At 41.5% G+C, this 22,375-nt stretch overlaps 3 protein-coding genes across 3 annotated transcripts; all 3 read left to right on the plus strand.

Moving 5' to 3' along the window:
• The first annotated feature begins 37 nt into the window (after positions 1-37).
• On the plus strand, positions 38-5,217 carry LOC134194981 (coiled-coil domain-containing protein 12-like). Its single transcript, XM_062663972.1, has 7 exons — positions 38-145; positions 2,810-2,856; positions 2,922-3,016; positions 3,833-3,894; positions 4,735-4,769; positions 4,830-4,906; positions 4,961-5,217. Exons 1-7 carry the CDS (start codon positions 59-61, stop codon positions 5,050-5,052), a joined length of 495 nt encoding a protein of 164 aa, XP_062519956.1. The 5' UTR covers positions 38-58; the 3' UTR covers positions 5,053-5,217.
• A 306-nt stretch (positions 5,218-5,523) lies between these two features.
• LOC134194739 (proton-coupled zinc antiporter SLC30A2-like) lies at positions 5,524-14,905 on the plus strand. The gene is made up of 7 exons (XM_062663691.1): positions 5,524-6,175; positions 8,142-8,288; positions 8,375-8,528; positions 9,083-9,266; positions 11,003-11,108; positions 11,173-11,307; positions 14,576-14,905. The coding sequence occupies exons 1-7, from the start codon at positions 5,680-5,682 to the stop codon at positions 14,716-14,718; spliced, it is 1,365 nt and encodes a 454-aa protein (XP_062519675.1). The 5' UTR covers positions 5,524-5,679; the 3' UTR covers positions 14,719-14,905.
• A 907-nt stretch (positions 14,906-15,812) lies between these two features.
• On the plus strand, positions 15,813-19,802 carry LOC134194740 (proton-coupled zinc antiporter SLC30A2-like). Its single transcript, XM_062663692.1, has 7 exons — positions 15,813-16,554; positions 16,614-16,760; positions 17,125-17,278; positions 18,066-18,261; positions 18,725-18,830; positions 18,955-19,089; positions 19,546-19,802. The coding sequence occupies exons 1-7, from the start codon at positions 16,125-16,127 to the stop codon at positions 19,689-19,691; spliced, it is 1,314 nt and encodes a 437-aa protein (XP_062519676.1). The 5' UTR covers positions 15,813-16,124; the 3' UTR covers positions 19,692-19,802.
• Positions 19,803-22,375: the final 2,573 nt, after the last annotated feature.

Below are 22,375 nucleotides of genomic sequence, written 5' to 3' on the forward strand. Positions count from 1 at the left end.
GTGCTTACCTTAAGTGCACCACGTGATTTAATCCACATCCGGGAGTTAGGCATCTAGAATGTCCAGCGATCTTGAGAGTGCAGCGCTTGAGAGAAAGGCAAAGCTTCAAGCACTTCGGAAAAAGCGAGAAACGGAAACAAGTGATGTAATGTGTTAGACAATTTCTTTGTAGCAATATGTACTCGTCTTTCTATACGTCTATCTACCTGATGTGGATCACTTGTAGAGCAACACTCCTAGTAGACTACTGAACAATATCAGAACTGTTTAGGGCTGTTGTTGCTACTGAGTGTGTGTGTGTGTGTGTGTGTGTGTGTGTGTGTGTGTGTGTGTGTGTGTGTGTGTGTGTGTGCGCGCGTGCGTGTGTATGTCTCCTTGTCTGTCTGCCTGTCTGTCTGTCTGCCTGTCTGTCTGTCTGTTTGTCTGTCCGTGTGTCTGTCTGTCTGTTTGTCAAATCTTTATATTTCATACATATGAACTATTACAAGCTATAGATACGAAAGTCCGTTATATATCAATTAGACCCACACGGGTCTCTAAAAAATTATCGACTTAGGTTGCATGCATTTGGACACTATATATGTCACTAATGTCATTTTCTTTGCTTCGTGAGCAATTCATCTTCTGGATGAGAACCTTAGTGTTGCACCTTTGGAGAGCTACAGCGAATCTTCTTCTCCAGTAGCACTTGAAATCTTGGTCACTGTTACCAAGGTCGATGTTTTTACTTAGTTGAGATAATTGAGACAGGAATGATTGTGCTTGTCTCCCCCGATGACCAAAGTGTTCCATAACTAGAGGCACAAAGTTGAGGCATTATCCACCCGGCAGGACCTTCGACTAGTATTTCTCGACTTTCCTCTCTTCCCTTCTTACCACTGCTGCCCCGTCTTCTCGGGCTGCTCTTGACAAGATATCAGCACACCATGGGTGGGTCAAAGACACATCTAGTTCAACATCTGTTCCGGTTACTGGATCCATGATTGCTATGTCAGGCCGACCCTCGCAATCACAGTACCTTTCTCTGGGCTCTTTCTTGTGGTTTATGTGTAACTGGCTCAAACATTCGGACCAAACACCTATAATGGTATTGTGGTTCCAGACAGGACCTCCTCCAGTCTTACACGTCATGAGATGGTATCCCTCAGAATCCAGGTCTTTTCCGCAATCGCATCTTGTAATCCATTTTGAGGAGTCTACCGGCAATCCCAGTCTCAAAAAGGTTGCCAACTGAAATTCTTTTGACTTTAGTGCAAACCTTTGTGAGTTCGGGAAGTTCTGTCTGTCTGTTTGTCTGTCTGTTTGTTTGTCTGTCTGTCTGTCTGTCAATCTGTCTATCTGTCTGTCAACTGCTCAAGTCCTTGCCTCCAGTTAGATTAGGAGATGATGAAACACCTCATTGTCAACCCTTTCAGCTACAAAGGGCAATCTTCAGCACAAGCTAAGCTCAGAAATTGGCCTCTTGAGTGCAGCTCATTGTCTGTCGTCTGCACCGCACAGAAGAGATGCTGCAAGATTACGTTCTGCTCAAGGTAGGGGTCTGGGGCTTGGTTAGAGGCCTTACCATTCTCAGATAGGTACGCACCTATTGCAAAGGATTTCCGTCTAGCGTCCTTTCTGAGGCTTGGTCTACCAATGCCTTTTAAGTCATGTATAAACAAATTTAATGTGAATGTGGAGTAGAACTGGATGGAACTGGGTATCATCTTCTCACCTGCAAATTTGGCGGAGGACCAGTTTGGCAACACGGTTGTATAGTGTCAGGGTGGTGCAGTTGTTTGAACGAGCTCCAACTGCATCATCGCAAGGAGCCAAGAAAACAATATACAGAATCTGAGAATCGCCCCGATATTTTGACGTACGATGAATCAAGCACAGAGTTGGACGTAAGCATGGCTCACCCTTGGAGCAAAGACATCCTAAATAGAGCATCTAAAGAGGCAGGCAATGCAGCTGAGAGGCGTGAGATGAGAAAGAAAAGCAAATACGAAGCTCTGTCAGTTCAGGATGGCACAACACCTAACTTAGTCCCTCTGGTCTTTGAACACTTTGAGTTCTGGGGTCAGGAGGCTGATAACTTTTTGAACTCACTTTCGAAGAAATCAAAGATTTGGAAGGCAGGAGTACTGAAGCCGACTTTAGGACGAAATGGTGTAGACAGATTTCTATAATTATCCAGAGATGTAAGAGTTATATTAAAGAAGATAAGTAGATTGCATGTAGGTAAGATAGACGTTTTTTCTTTGATGTAGATATTCAGCACTATGTTCATTAGGATAATATCTATGACTTCAGACATTTCAGTAGTTTTTGTTAATGCTTAGGATGCTTTCATTTTTTGCGATTGTTACTTTTACAGTTTGGTAGAGAATAAAACAATCTGTTTGTGTGTCTGTCTGTCTGTCTGTCTGTTTGTATGTCTTTTTCATATATTTTTATAAATGAATACTATTACAACCAAAACTATTTAAAATGTTTCAGAGACCCAACAAGGTCAATACATTTTGCAAACTGTCTGCCTGTTTGTCTGCCTGTTTGTCTGTCTGTTTGTCTGTTTGTCTGTCTGTTTGTCTGTCTGTTTGTCTGTCTGTCTGTCTGTTTATTTGTGTTTGTTTGTCTAGTTCTCTGTTCGTCTTTTATCTTTTCATACCGTGTGTTTACCTGCTTGTCTATTGGTTCTTTGGAGGTTTCTGATTTTTCTAATTTTAAGAGTATTTTAGTAGTTTTTGGAAGCAACTCATCTACTTTATTGTATCTAACTTTCTGTCTAGTTATGTCATCCTCTATTGTTATTTTATACCGTATTTAGATTGAAGGGGATTCTAAGCGTGTCAAGGAGGATGTTGGTGGTGTAAGGTGAGCTATGCTGTGAACATGATCAGATGTTTTTATGTGCTAAGAAATTGCTGTCTTGTTTGAAGTGGTTCTGATCGACCTATTCTCAAGTTCAGAAATTACAAGCCCAAAGATGAGACTCTTCAGAATTTGCAAATGCCAAGAGCAAAGCCAGAATCGGGTAATGGGCGTTCACATGCCTGTTTAATGTCTTTGCCTTTTGTTTGTCGGTGTGTGTGTGTGTATGTGTGTGTGTGTGTGTGTGTGTGTGTGTGTGTGTGTGTATGTATGTGTGTGTGTGTGTGTGTGTGTGTGTGTGTGTGTGTGTGTGTGTCTGTGTCTGTGTCTGTGTCTGTGTCTGTGTCTGTGTGTCTGTGTGTCTGTGTCTGTGTCTGTGTGTCTGTTGATTTGTTTGTTTGTTGTTTGTGTGCTTATTGGTCTGTTGTTCTATTTGTTAGTTTGTGTGTTTGTGTGCCTGTTTGTCTGTTTGTTTATTTACGTTAAACGAGTCTCGGTTTGTCAGCACAACATAGTGCTGATGCTTTGCAACATGAAGCTATGAAACGATTAATCGTTACATATCAACTCTGCATTCTAGATATATTAATAACTGCAATTAGTGACATTCATATGGTGCATTTTGTCCTGTATGTCTGTGGAAATATTATTGTCAGTAAAAGTTACAGGCAAGTTTGTGTTTAATTAATTAATTAAGACTCGTGAATTTACTAATTTCTGAAGTTACTCCATGATACTACAAACATAGATAACAGGGATCGGCATTTCAAGTGAGAAAGCAATCTGGATTCAATCGAGTGTCTTCAATAGTTGACTCGGAATATATTGGGATATATAAATCTTAAATTTAACCATTTAGTTTTGGCACATTTAAATTCAAAACACAGTTAAATTTAAATATAAAATAATTTGTATAAAATTCCCGTGTCTATGGAATGGACAACTTATCTGGTTTCAATTGCTTTTCTGTCTTTTTCAGTGGACGAACAAATTGAACAGCATTTAAATGCCGCAAAAGAGAAAGAAAGTTCAAAAGAAGTGGTAATCAAACATTTGTGTTTCTCGTTTTATCTGTCACACACACACACACACACACACACACACACACACACACACACACACAGACACACACACACACACACACACACACACACAGACACACACACACACACACACACACACACACACACACACACACACACACACACACACACACACACACACACACACACACACACACACACACACATGCACACACAGACACACACACACACACACACACACACACACACACACACACACACACACACACACACACACACACACACACACACACACCTTGAACCTTGACCTTGAAGCCGCCCATAGTAAAAGAAACTATGATAGCGGGGCCCTTGGATTGTGCTCCTGGGCAACTGGCAAATTACTAGGACAAAACCGCCTGTGTCTTGTGAGGTCGCCTTGTCGTCTAAATGATCTTCTACATTCACATAAGAAACTTTCTCCTAGGAATCGTACATTCGCTGCACATCTGCTTTTCCCACGATTTGTGATTACCTTCTCAACACCCCTTTGACAAAGACTGAACCACCCATTCCGGTTTTGGCATCTCTGGTACCAGATGTTTTTGGTATCTACTAATTGCAGATCTTGACTAGCTAGATCTCTCCATCTCTTTCTTGTTCCATGGCAAGGTCTTGTCTTCCTACACACACACACACACACACACACACACACACACACACACACACACACACGCACGCGCGCACGCACACACACATGCACACACACACACACACACACGGTTGAGATGTCACACAGACATTGTAGAAAAAATGTCGTGTTTTATTAAGGTGTGATTCTATATTTGTTTTGCTATAGAATTTGTTGTCTCTCGCTCCACGAAAACCAGACTGGTATACTAGAATATCAAGGCCGTTGTCATAGTCTGTGAAGTAGGTCGATTGCTATCGTAGGGATCTCAAGAGAGACGTGGCAAAGAAACTGGAAAAGCTAGAGAGAAGAACGCAGAGAGCGATAGTGGAATTGATCCGTGAGGAAAACCGGTTTGAATCACTAAAGTTGGTATTGACTGTTGTTTTTCTAGGCGAGCGATTGGCGACAGGTGATGTCAACCTGGCGGATGTTGTTGCTTCTTCGACTGAAACAGAGAACTGGAATGCAGATCAGTATGACTAAATTTAGATCTAATCGCGTTTTGTAATTATTACTGTTGGCTAGCAGTGGCATAACATGATGTAAATGTAAATGTAGTTGCACTGTATGGAATGTTAGGCGACTTACTTAGACCTTCAACTATCACTACAGTGGCGGTCGCTTCTGTTTCCAAACAACAGATATTGAAACAGATGACGTATCTTCTACTCTACTCAACCATCCACTACAATGGTGGTCTCTTATCTGGCACGTGATGCATTTACAATTGATATTGAATGTTGATTGCATACCCACGTGACAGTAAAAAACTGATGTAGCAAAGTCCTAGGCTAGTCTAAGTAGACTGCCGAAAATAATTGCTATTGTTTCCAGATTATGTATGTTAACAACTTAATTATTAATTAAGTCCACCTAATGATTTTTCCTTAGAATTATGAAGTACGAAAGTTCCCGGATTAATTTGATGCACGCGCATACGTTTGCGCACGTCAATGCGTGCACACGACGTGCACACGCAAAGCCGGTTATCGACATAACTGCGTTGTCAGCCACCGAGCCTTTCAAATCTATACGATTCCTACGTTCTGAACGCTTCTACAGCCGGTCCAAAGTGCCAGGCTCGACATTCACAATTAACTTTCGGGCCAAATGGCGAACAACTCGATTCCAAGCGACACTCTCGCCACTTCCGACGGTTTCCAGTACACTTCTCTGCCTTCTCGGTTGTCCAGCAGTGTGCCCAGCATTAGTGCGGACGAGGAATTCACCCCAGAGACCGCACCACTCATCGCTTCCATTCAGTCATTGGATTTGGCGACGGATTTTGAGGGGAGAAAACAGAGAGTAGAAACCGGGGTTCGTGGTGTGCGTTGTGGGGGAGAAGGCTGTGAGAAGACGTGCTGTCGACGACTGAGGAGGATGAAGAGAGCGGTCGCGGAAGGCAGTGATTGTATTGAGATGCATGATGTCATTGGTGAACGTGAAGCTGCGACTATTACCTGTTTGTGTATCAACAAGGCGTGTAACACGGATCAGACGCATTGTCACGGGCGCGAGGTGAAGGGAAATGTTGATAGGAAGGCGAAACGAAAGCTGAGGATTGCTATAGGGCTTGTGGTTGTGTTCATGACGGCTGAAGCATTGGGTTGGTGCCATTGTGGCTTTTGAATGTATTTTTAACATATTTAGACAGTAAATACGTGTATATAGTACATGCTATTATGTAGTTTCAGTGAAATGTTTGTATACAGTAAAACATTTTTGGACAGTAAAATATTTCTATATAGTAGGACATCTACAGACAGTAAAATATTGTATACAGTTACTGAGTACAACTCTTTTAGACAGTAAATTTTTAATATACATTAGACAGTAAAATATTTTTAGAGTCAGTAAAATATTTGTGTAAGTAAGAAATTTGTATACTTTAGACAGTAAAGTATTTGTATACAAAAAAAATTGTTTATGTACAGTAAAATATTTGTGTACAGTACAACATTGTGTAGATAGTAAACGTTTGTATACAGTAAGCCATTTTTGGGCAGAAAGAAATTTTAGGTAGTAAAATATTTGTGTACAGTAGGACATTGTAGACAGTAAAATATTTGTATACAGTAAGACATTATTAGACAGTAAAATATTTGTATACAGTAAGACATTATTAGACAGTAAAATATTTGTATACAGTAAGACATTATTAGACAGTAAAATATTTGTATACAGTAGACATTATTAAACAGTAAAATGTTTGTATACAGTAGACATTATTAGACAGTAAAATGTTTGTATATGATACAGAAAGAAAGTGTAGGCAGTAAACTGTCTCTTTGTATCCAGTAAAGCAGTTTTAGACAGTAAAATATTTGTATACAGTAAGACATCTCTAGACAGTAAAATGTTTGTGTAAAACATTTTTAGACAGTAAAATATTTTGTGTACAGAACGAAATTTTTAGGTAGTAAGATGTTTGTATACAGGAAAGCGTTTTAAACAGTAAGGGATCGTCCATATTTTTCAGCATTTTCATGAGCGTACGAAACGTATGCTGGGGAGGGAGTAAAAACTAGACGTACACTTTGGAAAAATGCCGTTCTAGCACATGTGTAGGACATTTTCACCGAGGTAGTTCAATGGCATTACACACAGGTTCGCGTGGTCAAACCAATAATCATTACGTTAATACCTACTACTGCTACTGCTAGCAGTCCGGGTTAATGACCGATATCCGGGTTTCTCTTTTTGCCTTGTGTCTTAATGGAGAAAGTAGGGAAATTGGCGGAATTCCATATGCATCCTGTCAATGCCTATCAGCATTTCATTAACGCTTTGTTTCTCTAAATACCAGTTATGGCAGGCAAGATGCTGTCAGGAAGGCACCGGAGTTTAGGAAGGTTGAGAGTGATGAGAAGGATTCCATTTTGAGAGAAGCTTTTCGGAAACTAGAGATGACAACGAAGAGTCGTATTTTAGATATGAATTAAAGGTACAGTGTTGTTTCTGTATCCTCTAGTGTGCTCATAGATTTCTTATGCTGGTTTATGTTCTTACGGTGTAGAAGTTGTCTGAGGTTAAATCAGCATTTTTTGCAAACACTTTCGGGAAAGGGGAGGGGGAAGAGAAAAGCATACGTTTTGTAAGCTCGTGATAATGCCGAAACATATGGACGACCCCTAAGTATCTGTATATAGTAAAACATTTTTAGACAGTAAAATGATTTTTTTACAATACATCTGTCTGTGTAGTAGGGTTTGCCGCTATTAGAACAGTGCAACACATATTGGCAATTTTTATTGTGTGATGTGATGAACTTTTGGTTCAAACAAAATGGCAAGTATTTTGTATGATCTTTTAGCATCGGTTGACGTAGTTGTAAGGGTAAAAGCAGTAACCAACAGGCATCACATTATTCTTACCAGGGTTTTCATTATTTTCGTATTATCACATGCATCAACAAAGAAAATGCTTAGTAACATAATCGCCTTGTGTTAGACTATCAGACTGTCTACTATGTTCACATGTCTCAACAAACACCATCAGACAGCCATGTATTTAGACTTTAATGATTTTGATGTGATGTGGTTCACGTGTCTGATTCGTGTTCGTTTGTACAGGAGGATACTTTGCGCACAGTTTGGCGATAATGACCGACGCAGCTCACATGTTGTCAGACTTTGCAAGCTTTGTCATTAGCCTTAGTTCCATGTGGCTGGCGGGAAGAAAACCAACAAAAAAGATGTCGTTTGGATTTCACCGAGCAGGTAATGTTTGAATTCGAGATTTTATGTTTTATATACGTAATTGACCTGTTAGTGTAGTGTTATTGTGTACTATCATTGGCTTGTAGAGATCGTTGGTGCGCTCGGATCTGTTCTCATCATCTGGATTCTGGCAGGAGTTTTGATGTACGAGGCAATTGTGCGAATACTCCAGAACGAGTTCGACATCAACGCTAATGTGATGCTTGTCATTGCCGGACTAGGAGTCATGGTCAATGTCATGTAAGAGGAATTCATACCCTAGCATTGTTACTTGTTTATGCTAGCATGAGTCTGTACGACTGTGTCTGTGTGTTTTTCTTTAACAAGACTAGCAAACATATTGTTATTCGAACTACTAGCAACAAGGAATGAGTTGCAATGTGGTGTGTGACTTTGCTGTGCACGCTTGCTGCAGTGTAGTAGACTGACTTCATTACAAGTGATAACCAGATATGTAGGTTACGTTTTGTGCTTGAGTTTTTAATCCATGTACATCGAGTGTAATAGTTGTGTGTGTGTGTGTGTGTGTGTGTGTGTGTGTGTGTGTGTGTGTGTGTGTGTGTGTGTGTCTGTGTGTGTGTGTGTGTGTGTGTGTGTGGTGTGTGTGTGCATGTGTGTGTGTGTGTGTCTGTGTGTCTGTGTGTGTGTGTGTGTGTGTGTGTGTGTGTGTGTGTGTGTAACATGATTGTGCAATAAAAATGTATTTTAAGTGCATGCAATGGTTGGTACTTGTGGTATGATGAATGGCAAATGCTATGTCAGGATTCTTATTGTCTTTTTATTGCATTTCATAGAATTGGGTTTGTGTTGAAGCCCCCACATGGTCACGGTCATGGTCACAGTCATGGTCACAGTCATGATCACAATGGCCATCATGCGGCAGAGAGCCTAAACGTACGAGCTGCATTTGTCCACGTAGTCGGCGATCTGATTTTCAGTTTAGGACTTGTCATAGCTGCGTTCATCATAAAATTCAAGGTGAAGCCACTCGTTAATTATGTGATGCCATGTAATACATCTAATTATCAGTAGACCTTGGTATTCCTTTGTGGCTCATCAATCACATTTTGTGTTATTTTGGTACTTTAAAGGTGCAGGGTCACGCTCGGACATACGCACTGCATCCCTTGAAAAGGGTGCACTTTTTCAAACACTCAGTAACCGTGAGGACTTAGACGTTCTAATTTGCAGTGAAGGCAAAGCTGACTGAACTCTCTGTGTAGCTTGAATTGGAACGATTAAGACGTTGCAGTATGAGGTTGCGTTAGATCATGATTTTGGTAGCTAAATTCTAGGGTTTTAGATGTAGTTCTTGGAATTGTTCTTCTAAAACCGCAAACTGAGGTTGCTACACTGCAGTTTCGGTAAAATTTGAACTTTGAGCCAGATTGGAGTTCTTTATGCTCTGCACGTGACCAGAAAGCACACGTCCTGTTCCTGTATGTTCCATCTGCCATAGTCACGTCTTTCTCTCAGAGTAACCAAGCGCACTCAGTTCACAGCGAGCAGCAATAATTTGTATTGTTTAAAGCTTACACTGCTGCCGTGCTCGTCAATCAACACCTGAGTAGCTGGTTTTGCAGTAGGTTTTGTCTATTGATCTTTCGTATGCGCAACATATTAACAGCATTTGAAGGGCTTACTGGCGATTGAAACTGATTTTCTTGCCAGGACACTTGAACATATGTTACGTACAATACTACGACGCAGAAACTACGTCACTTGAGATTGGCTCAGGTGCACATGTCGAAGTGTGACCCTGCACCTTTAATTAGTATCTTCTCTATGCGCTGAAGCTAGTGGAGAAACAATTGAAAGAGAGTGGTTAACCATGTTATGTAGATGTACTGTACCTTGTGATGACTTGCTAGTGACTGACTTGCAGGTCTATGTTGTGATTGATCATCACGACACCATGAAATGCTAACAACATGGAGTCTGTTAGACTGAGATATTAGGTTATTCTGATTTCATGATGAGTCAATCTACACCGACTCAAAAGCCATTGACTTTGAAGTCATGCCTGCACTTGCAACTGGACCCCATTCCATTGCGATAAATCCAATCCACATTGGGAGGTGGTTTCATGATCGGTTGAATTCAATTAGGAATACAGTAGGTGGACATTACCTTCACATGCTACGGGTGTAGTAGGATCATCTAAACCTTTTTGCCTTACGTATCAATGCTTTCCAGAAGCAAAGAATCCACACATACACATTAGTCATCAGTCACGTGATACCGAATAAGACACGGAGGTATTGTTCACAAAGTGCAGTGTGACGCTGGCTATCCCAATTGAATCGCGATGAGCATGATAGCACCAGGTTGTGATTCATTCTGGTCTAGTGTAGACGTGCTTTTATAAAGCGTGTTGTCAGTATTAGAAGGAAATTGTAAATACTGGTGGATGTTATTGGTGGTCATGTGTCAGTATTAGAGTAGATTCAATATTGACTAATCATGATAATAGGATCTATGCCACTTATTGCTTTCAGTTTGGCGTCTGGCCATTAATAGTTTTCGTGCAATAAAATTTCATACTCACAATGCAAACCGTCTAGTTTTTTTTAATTTGTTGATGTTTGTGTTGGTAATCAATAAATTCAAGATTTATTTTGACTTTTTCAACACATTCATGTGTCTTTGCATGCATTTTTGTGCTTGCATGATATTGGTTGCCCAATTTTAATTAATTTGTTTGTGTCATTTAGCCTGAATGGTCCATAGTGGATCCCATTTGCACGTTTATATTTTCGGTTTTGGTTCTCGGTACGACATACACTGTCGTTCGTGATGGTCTTCACATTCTTATGGAAGGTAATTGTGACTTTGTCTCTAATGCTGTAAGTGTTTGCTTGTCAGGTAGCAAATTACTTTGTAGGGACACCAAAAGAGCTGAGCTTTGATGCTATTAGAAACGATCTACTTGGTATCTACGGCGTCATGAAAGTCCACAATATGCACATTTGGTCATTGACAACAGACAAAACGGCACTCGATGTGCACTTAGCAATAGGTGAGTACACTGTGTGTGTGTGTGTGTGTGTGTGTGTGTGTGTGTGTGTGTGTGTGTGTGTGTGTGTGTGTGTGTGTGTGTTGTGTGCATGTGCATGCAGGCGTGCGTGCATGTGGAGCTTGAAATAACGGCCGGACATCGGACAATGTCCGATCAATATTGCTATTTGTCCGGGCAACTGAATCTATACGAGGACATCCTAGTTCGGTCAATCAATCTAAACTGTACCCAAGGAATCTTGATGTTGTTAACCAATGTGAGCTTAGAACAACCTAGAGCAAACTGTCGAGCATGTAACTTTTAGCATGGCTACGCGAGACTAGCCTCGTACCAGACCCTCTTACGCCGTCGTGCCCAGTTACCGTATAGCAGGGCATTGGACTAACAGTATCCTATGCCTGCAGCATCACAGGTGGTCACAGGTGAAGGTAACATGTTTAAGTCTTTAGGTGTTTTACAATAACAAACAGCTGGTTGGGTGTTGTGTTAACATGTGGTTGGGTTGAATTCATTTTTCTGGCAGTTGTTGCAGGTCTTGAATGTGTCTAGGTAAGGTAGCCATCCCAGTCCTTTGGCCAGCCATCCGTTGAGTGTAGTCCTGCAACTATGCCACTGCTCATTTCTTTCTAATTATAGCAAGCTTTACCCCTTGGCATAGTTTCACATACTGATGATAGGTGCCATGGGCTATCACAAGTCAATTAGTCTAGCTTCCTAACTTTTACTTGTCTTTTGTTTTTTGATGACTGCGTTTGAGTTCCTGACGATTGTTTTACGTTCCTTCAGAGTCGACAATCTTGCGGCATCAATTCTGCCGGAAGAAGCACCGTCTGGTTACCTACCAGTAATGGTGAAAGGATGGGAATTGCCTCTTTTGGGCAGCAGGCGCTTTCACATTTGGAGAAGAGATCCAACATAAATATTTAATGAAAACGCAGCTCAGTTTCTAGGTGTTTGTGTTCATTGCATTATGCAACACAACTAGTGAAAGAGTGCCAAGGTTTTGAAAATTTAATTCAAGTTACCTGAAACAACCTTAAAGGAGAACTCTCACCAAATACTAAAACTTGTTGAAAGAAAGATACAAGGCCTGGTATCTTCCTGCAGGAAACCTACGGTCCAGACAGCCACATAAGCAGAGAATCGGCAACGAGTTGTTCAGACGATTCCTCGTATGTACACAACGTCTTACTCTCTCAAAGTAACTACTTTAGGTTTAACCATACCAAGTGCTCCTAACGCACCCAAAATTCAGCGAGACATGATCTATGAACTAATCTAAGAAGGGTCTCCTTCTGAGGTTGTATTGCCACAGTCGATACTTGCGTGATAACTTGGGGTCCCAGTTTGCTTTAGTCAATAAATCACAACTTGACAACATATGTCTCACAATCCTTACCTTGAAATGTGCACAGATATCGGTCTTCCTTGCTAGCCAACAATCAGAGTTATGCTAATGCCACATACGGGTACTAAACACACCTACGCAGGTAATTTCAATGCTTTATTTCTTCGTTACGGTAAACTTCTGCAGTAAAGGGTTGCGTCATGAAGTGACAGCTTTTATCTGAGAGATAGTTGATTTTGGTGATAGTTCTCCTTTAATTGCTATCTCAGTAAGGCAGTGGGCTTTATGCCCCAAATGGCACCTACTAATCTGGTTGCTAGGGCTCAAAGAGGTACAGGTAGTGTACATGTGCATGATGCTGCATCATGAAGTCCACACAGCAGTGACAACAGCTCTTTATGTGTATGGATACATTATGAATATATTATGCATATATATATATATATATATATATATATATATATATATATATATATATATACTAGTATACATGGCCCGTGAAGATACTGTAGTGTACAGATAGGTCTGTGGACACGTCACGTGCAATCTTTGTTGCGAGGTCCCGGATATGCTGAATGAATTCGAATCTTGGTCTTCGCGCTTGTTTCGATAGAAATCGACACACTCCCCGTGTAGTGCTTGCTGCAGAAAATGTGTAGGTTGGATTCGGTGCAAATGCAATCAGAATTTGGAGAGAAACGAAAGCGCTAGAAGAGTAAGTTTCGTCGGCAAGAGATATTCGATTGCTCGAAGCTTTGCAAAGGATGACGATGCATACGGTCTACACAGGACTGGTGTGGGCTTGTGTTTGAATGAACTGGAATGTGTAGCGTTTGCGTCATCAAGAAATTTTACGCGGGGGTTGACCCCTCGAGAGGGGACCCAGTGCATAATTTTTAATTTTTTTTGCGCAAACCTTACCCTGTGCGTGCTGAGTGTGCGTACCGATTTCGGTTGCGAACGGACAAAAGACGTGGCCCCCAAATGCGAACACACACACACACACACACACACACACACACACACACACACACACACACACACAGAGACAATTTGAGCTTTATATAGTGTGTATATATATATATATATATATATATATATATATATATATATATATATATATATATATATGATAGTGAACTTCCAATCAAATTTGGCAGAAGTCTGGTCAAAAGCTACTTTGGTCGGAGTTTTTGTCCAGCCAACTTTTTTTCCTTATTTGGAGCACTGGTGTGTGTGTGTGTGTGTGTGTGTGTGTGTGTGTGTGTGTGTGTGTGTGTGTGTGTGTGTGTGTGTGTGTGTGTGTGTGTGTGTGTGTGTGTGTGTGTGTGTGTGTGTGTGTGTGTGTGTGTGTGTGTGTGTGTGTGTGTGTGTGTGTGTGTGTGTGTGTGTGTGTGTGTGTGTGTGTGTGTGTGTGTGTGTGTGTGTGTGTGTGTGTGTGTGTGTGTGTGTGTGTGTGTGTGTGTGTGTGTGTGTGTGTGTGTGTGTGTGTGTGTGTGTGTGTGTGTGTGTGTGTGTGTGTGTGTGTGTGTGTGTGTGTGTGTGTGTGTGTGTGTGTGTGTGTGTGTGTGTGTGTGTGTGTGTGTGTGTGTGTGTGTGTGTGTGTGTGTGTGTGTGTGTGTGTGTGTGTGTGTGTGTGTGTGTGTGTGTGTGTGTGTGTGTGTGTGTGTGTGTGTGTGTGTGTGTGTGTGTGTGTGTGTGTGTGTGTGTGTGTGTGTGTGTGTGTGTGTGTGTGTGTGTGTGTGTGTGTGTGTGTGTGTGTGTGTGTGTGTGTGTGTGTGTGTGTGTGTGTGTGTGTGTGTGTGTGTGTGTGTGTGTGTGTGTCATCTAACATCCATTTACAAAGACAGTTTCTCTAACGTGATATCAAGCTATGCGTGACATCATTACTTGGTGTGATGCATTCTGTGTCTTTCACAGAGCCGAAGTTTCACAGTCAAGATGTACTCGACGCTGCCACTGAACTTCTAGTTCAGAAATATCGATTCTACAAGACAACTATACAGGTTGAAACGTATCGTGATACAATGGAAACGTGTGTTCGTTGCGAGGATTTGACATAGAAGTATCACAGATAGATACTCTAGTAGTGATAATCCAAATATCGAAATTCGTATTCTGCCAGACTTAATGATTTTTCATTTGACAAACTTGCTTTGATATAGGCCTGTTGCTATAGATAAGCAATTGATATTCTATTGTGATGTAGAGTCCTGCAGTAGAGAGTATTGGAATTAATGTCGAGGATTGCAACTGAGTCGTCTTGGCTTCTTTTGCTGTAGTTGTGTAGGTGTGTGTAGCCATTGTCACGTAATGATATGTCGGTTTGCCATTTTCGTTGCATATGTAGGGCAGCGTGGCTGTGTTAGCAATCTGGTATCTGCTTGGTAGAGAGCATTGCTGTCGTGGTGCTTGTATTGGTTTGCTGTGTTCTGCATGCATTTGTGTGCTGTCATTTGTTGGGTGTGTTGTTGGTAGCAGATTGTCAGAAGTAGATTGTCAGGCCAATGTGGGTATGTGTACAGAAAGGACGGAGCTGCCAAGAGTGACCAGCAGACTGGGCTGGTAGGTTGTAGCGATGCTAACATATTGCAGTAATCGTGAAAACAGGTTGTGACTTAGCAGTCTGTGATAATCACAGTGAGTAGAGGTAACATGCTGTCATGTTAGTGACACTAGTGGATAGTCACACCAATCAAGATGTAGAAGTCTAGGTCTTACCACCAATTCTTTCAAATGATTGTTGTGATTGTTCAGTAATGCATACACTCTAGTGCATTATAGTGTACAGATATAGAGTGTACCCGTGGTTGATGACCATAATCCGTATAACCTATCTGTCTACATTCAATACTTCCGTTTGTTTTCGATTTTGTTGTTGAAGGATTTTTCTAGCACTTTTCTATGTAGTCCGTCTATATTATTTATTTATTGATTGATTTATTGTGTTGGATGTCAACTGGCAGTCTGGCCATCTCAACAATGGAAGCCTTGTGACTTCGATGCTGGCCATGGTCTGTGGTTGCTATGTATGCGACCAAATGCGAACACTGCTTGGTGATTGGACCATTTGCGTTTTAGCAGATAAGCTACACCCACGCGCGCGCGCGCACACACACACACACACACACACACACACACACACACACAAACACACACACACACACCGACAAGTTTCACATCGGGCGGCTTGTAACGTTTGTCAAAGAAATTTAATTAGTTCGTACCAACGATGAACTTTTACGCCAGGAAAAAGCCGATCCTGCAGTCAACACATGTACAAGACGTCTAAAGAATTCTTGCGTAGGAGGCGAGAAGTTTCACGTGAACAACTCTCTTTGAGTCGCTCCTCTCAAGTCGGAGATTGCAGTAGATGTCAAAGGCTTACCTACCACGAGCTTGTTTATCTCGCAGATTTAGAATTATTAACAATTTGTAGTGACCGTCAGTCGCTAGCTCGAGCACCGTAATGTCAGAGCAGTCACCGCTGGTGTCGGACGACCACAAACTTGAATCAGAAGAGTCAAGTCCTCTCTTACCGCACTCGCCTCTAATAAGAATGACCAGTCCGGTCGAGTCCTGGAATGTGAACGAATCTAGTGAAGACTTTCACTTGCTGTCAAAGACTGGACACAGAGTCAGGAATGTAGAGCTTTGTGGTTATGGCGCATGCGGTACCGACACCGTGTTCGCAGGCGGTGATCATGATGACCTACAAGAGAGGTCGACGTCCGTGCTGACGAGGAGGAGAACTGTTGTGTGTGTCAGTGACGACTGCTCTACAGATCTCGTTCACTGCCACCAACGTGAAGTACCCGGCGACGTGGATAGAGTGGCGAGAAGAAAACTGATCGTAGCCATTATGCTGGTATTCGTTTTCATGATCGTTGAAATTTTGGGTAGGGCGTCGGATTTTGTGACGTCACGATGTGATTGGGATGAATTGTTGCATGTTTAGGAGGTTTGTTTTCTGGAAGTTTGGCGATTATGACTGATGCAGCTCATATGATGTCAGACTTGGCTGGATATGTCATCAGTTTGTGCTCCATGTGGCTTTCCGGACGGAAACCAACGAAGAAGATGTCGTTTGGCTTTCATAGGGCTGGTGAGAGAGATGCGCAATAGTTTATTATATTAGTTAACAAAGCAGTGCGGACAGGCTGTAGACAGTGGGAGGACAGAGGACCATGTGACCGATTAATTAATTAATTAATAAAGGCGTGAAGTAGGGATGAAGGGGAGACACTTACGAAGATACTGAGACAATATTGTGTCAAAGTTTACCACGTCTCAACAAGTTCAAACCAGTCAAACCACAGCGTTAGAAGGTGCTTACACTGATCATTTTGTATGGACACATACTTAGATACAACCTAGACATAGACATGTGACATCACATGGCCACTGTCATGATATATTACGCATGTGTATAAGCATGTCTTGTTTACATGTTTTTTGTTTTGTTTTAGAAATAGTTGGTGCTGTCATCTCTATACAGATTATATGGATTATGTCTGGGATTCTTGTTTATGAGGCTGTGCTTCGGGTCGTTCATCGTGATTATAAGATTGATGCTGATATTATGCTAATAACTGCAGGCATTGGTGTGGCGGTGAACATAATGTATGTGACACACGCACGCACGCACACACACACACACACACACACACACACACACACACACACACACACACACACACACACATTCATTCATTCATTCATTCATTCATTGTCTGCAATCGTGTACGAGTTCACGACTTCTCTATTTGATTAGAATTCAACCATCGCTTGTGTGCTTGTTCATGTGCATAGAGACCAATACGAGAATGACAATCGCGATGACAAATGGCGCATACATATTGACTTGTAGTTACTGCTTGTGCCATTTGCTGATGTATGTGTCGTCGTTCTTCTAATTTTTTCATTGTCTCATCCTCAAACTTCTTGAGACCAGATCACACACACACACACACACACACACACACACACACACACACACACACACACACACACACACACACACACACACACACACACACACACACACACACACAGTGACACACCACGTACGCACGCACATACACACGCACGCAAGCACACACGCGCGCGCACGCACACACAAAAATGGACGCACATGGACGCACACATACAGTGACACACCACGTACACACGCATGCACATACACACACACACACACACACACACACACACACACGCACATACACACACACACACACACACACACACACACACGCACGCACATACACACACACACACACACACACACACATACATACATACACACACACACACACACGCACGCACATACACACACACACACACACACACACACACACACACACACACACACACACACACACACACACTTTAACTCCTGAATATGTTCTAGTGTTGGTATTGCACTGCGACCTCCTCATGGTCATGGCCATTCTCATGGCTCTAGCTCTCATGGTCATAGTCACGGCACAAAAAAGCATAATCACAAACCCGAGAATCTCAATGTTCGAGCAGCTTTCATCCACGTGGTTGGCGATTTGTGTTTTAGCATAGGCGTACTATTAGCTGCTTACATCATTAAATACAAGGTAAGTGAATACGGTACATGCCCTGTGATTATTGTAAATTAATTAATTAAATTTAATCCAAAAATTAAGTTTAAAATTTAGTGCTAGGCAATGTTGACTAGAACTGCATCAGCAAGGGGTTGCTAGTGCTATACAATAAGAGTGGCTAGTACTTGATCAATTTAGCAATTGAGGTTGGATCACTTACAGGTCATTAGTAGATGTATAAACAATTTAATAAATTTATAAAATAATATATTTGTAAAAATTTAGCAAATTAATTAAATTGAGCATATTAAATTTTTTAGTATGTTGTTAATTAATTGATGTCTTGCTGTTGCTGTGAGTTTTTGTTCAAGAAGTTATAGATGTATAAATAAATTTATTAAATTTCTAAAATACGTTTATAAAAATTAACAAATTAATTTTTTGTGTATATTAATTTTTTATGTTGTTAATTAATTTATATGCTGTTTTACTCCAGCCGAGCTGGTCTCTGGCCGATCCCATTTGCACGTTTGTCTTCTCTGCTGTGGTCATGATTACGACATTCAGAGTAATGAAGGATGCAGTGCACGTCCTAATGGAAGGTACTTGACCTTCTAGACGCATTTAGCGCAATTTCTCAATTTAATTAACAATATTGATATTAATTAAGATGTATAATGTTTAGCAACGTGTAGATTTATTGATTTTATTTTGTGATGCGTGTAGGAACGCCTCCTCAACTGAGCTTTGATGACATTACTGTTGACTTGCTGAGTGTTTATGGAGTTATTGCGGTGCATAACATGCATATTTGGTCTCTTACCACAGATAAAGCGGCACTTGATGTCCATCTGGCTATAAGTAAGACTCAAGTTGGACTTTAGATTGGCTGCCAACGTTGGTGTAGTTATCTCCGTTTATTTGTTTGTTGTCTGTTGTATGTCCATCTGTTTGTTTGTTCATCCGTTTTTCTGTCTGTGTGTTTGTTTGTCTGTCTGTCAATTTGTTTGTCTACTTGTGTGGTTATTTGTCTGTTTGTCTGTTTGTTTGTTTGTTTGTCTGTGTGTGTGTGTGTGTGTGTCTGTCTGTCTGTCTGTATGTATGTATGTCTGTCTGTCTCTCTGTATGTATGTCTCTCCGTCTCTCTGTCTCTCTGTTTGTTTGTTTGTTTCCTTTAACAGGCTTACACTGGCACTTGTGTGTGTGTGTGTGTGTGTGTGTGTGTGTGTGTGTGTGTGTGTGTGTGTGTGTGTGTGCGTGTGCGCGCGCGTGCGTATGTGAGTACTTGTGTATGTGATGGTTTTCTATTTTATACAGACCCTGATATACATGGTCAAGATGTACTCGACCAAGCAGTGAAGATTCTGGTTGGCAAATACAAACTATACAAAACCACTGTCCAAGTGGAATCTTACAGAACGACCATGGAAACTTGTCAGAGGTGCAAAGATCCTAAGAAATAGAGCAAATTGTACACGACAACAAAACAAGTCTCAATCAATGGACATGAACTGTATGTCGTACGTACTCTTTAACATAGAACACACGCATACTATCAAATGGCGCCCCATACAAAAGTATCCAAACGCATCCGAACCAGATCTCTCAGAACTCATTACAGAGATCTCGGACCCACGTAGCGCTCAACTTCAAACGTTCCTAATGGTAGCCAGACTATCACCGCTGACACTAAGCGCCTCAGAAGCCAGCTATCGGCAAGTAAAAAAACCCGATTTATTCTTTCACATTTCACATTTCACTTTTGTCAGCCAGGCTAGCGCCTCACTCGAAGCAGCTACAACGACGAGAGTCACACCAAACGATTCGCTCTTGTCCGAAGAATTGCACTGACCCACCAGCTAGAAATGTGCAAAAGTCACCTTGTATCAGTCAACAGCTGCCATGCAATTCCACGTACTGCTTCCCACAACGCCATGTTGTTCCGGTCACGTGTGTACATGTGACTACCGTTTGGAAGCGTAGCTGCCACTTCCACCTGCTGCTACATGCTGCTTGCAGTTGCGTGTAGTTGAACATGTACGACTGTGTTCAACGGCGCGGCATCCTGTCTGACTCTCTGTGCATGTAAGCGTGTATCTCTTTCGTGGAACCCTAGGTAATGGGAGTTGTCACAGATGCAATCAGTGTTATTACGTAATCCGTCAGCTGCAACGTACATCCGTCAGCTGCTACGTACTTCCGTGTATGCTGAGCGTAACGTCGGAGGTGTTTAGAGATGCATTCGGCAAGTAAAAAACCCGATTATTCTTTCACATTTCACTTTTGTCAGTCAGTCTAGCGCCTCACTCGAAGCAGCTACAACGACGAGAGTCACACCAAACGATTCGCTCTTGTCCAAAGAATTGCACTGACCCAACAGCTAGAAATGTGCAAAGTCACCTTGTATCAGTCAACTGCTGCCATGCAATTCCACGTACTGCTTCCCACAACGCTATGTTTGCTTCCCACAACGCCATGTTGTTCCGGTCACGTGTGTACATGTGGCTCGCTGTTCCGGTCACGTGTGTACATGTGACTACCGTTTGGAAGGCTAACTGCCAGTTGTTTATAGCGCTAGGACTGTCATTTCCATTTCAAACTACATACACATACTCGATGCATTACCCCTCTTTAGTTTCAAACTACATACACATACTACTATAGACCGGTCTAGTACTGAAGACACCACTGAAATGTCAATGTACATTAATTATCGTGATATGGTTCACTTCGAAGTTGTGCGAAGCTGCATACCCGATTGTTATACTGTCTAAAAAGGTCACTTGAAAAGAAATACCGTAGCTAAACTGGGATGTGCAGCATCTAATTACAGCCTGGAATTCCTGGCCTAGGGTGGGAGAAGGGTGGGACAGAGAGTGCAACCTCCATGTGGTCTGTCCTGAGGTTTTGAACATGACAGTATTCTCACATGTTCAAAATGCTAAGCACTCCGTTTACTAAAACTGTCATTTCCATCTAAAAATGTATGAAACAAGTCCTAAAATATATGCAACAAGTCCAAAAACATTTTGAGAAAATGATGGGTATGTACTTATGTCATTTATGCCCATCTCCTACATCACACTCTTTTAACTATATCGCTTGCAGCAGTTGTGAATGTGATGTAGGAGATGGGCATAAATGACATAAGTACATACCCATCCCTACATACCCATCATTTTCTCAAAATGTTTTTGGACTTGTCTAATTAACACTGGGCACACTGCATGTATACACTTAGAAACAAGCAACTTGCTTCAAGTTTAGTTTTAAACCTCTGTGTCAGTGAACTGTTTTCATGACGCGAAGATATATTAATAAAAAGAGCTGTGCATGTAGCGCACGCTAACTGTAAGTTGTTTTGTATACATACCCTACTGCTCCTGTAGTTTTTCGAGTAATATTCTTTTCAAAAATTTTGCCTTCTAAACAATAATAGGATAACAGAATTGAAAATCGTCTGTTTTCCTGGCGTTTGGTTTTTGCGCGTGCGCATGAAACATCATAAAAATGGCCACTAAACGGAAGTGTGCAGCTCAAGATGCCAACTAGAAATGGTTAGAGAATTTAATCAGTTTGAGAAAATAAATAAAAAAATTTAAATTGAAAAATTATTAATATTGCACATCAAGACCTCGAAAAATTAGGATTCGTAAAAAATTCTAAATTACATTTGGACTCTTGAAAAGAACTAGTCTCGAAAAACAGTAGGAGCAGTAGGGTACATAAACTGATTTGAAAAATTGGTGTTTTACGTGACCGAATGACTTCGGACGAGCTGGTGTGGAAGATTTCGGGCACGTTGTAGAGACAGAATGTTAAGAACACTGTCAGTGAGCTCTCCAGGAAGAATACGCTATAGCTGCCGCAAATGTACGCTCGAGTGTCCAACCTGTCCTCCCTTCCCAGGAGGAGGAAAGACCCGTTTTGTGTAAGCGGTTAGACGCAGTATAAAAATTGCGTGAGATCGTATTTGAGAATCCGTCTTGTGAGTTCCTGTCAGTTTTATCTAGATCTGCTGATCACACACGCACGGACACACGCTCAACACACACACACACACACACACACACACACACACACACACACACACACACACACACACACACACACACACACACACACACACACACGTCTACTATTTTGC

This window comes from Corticium candelabrum, chromosome 19, assembly GCF_963422355.1.
Source record: "Corticium candelabrum chromosome 19, ooCorCand1.1, whole genome shotgun sequence".
NCBI classification, from domain to species: Eukaryota; Metazoa; Porifera; class Homoscleromorpha; order Homosclerophorida; family Plakinidae; genus Corticium; species Corticium candelabrum.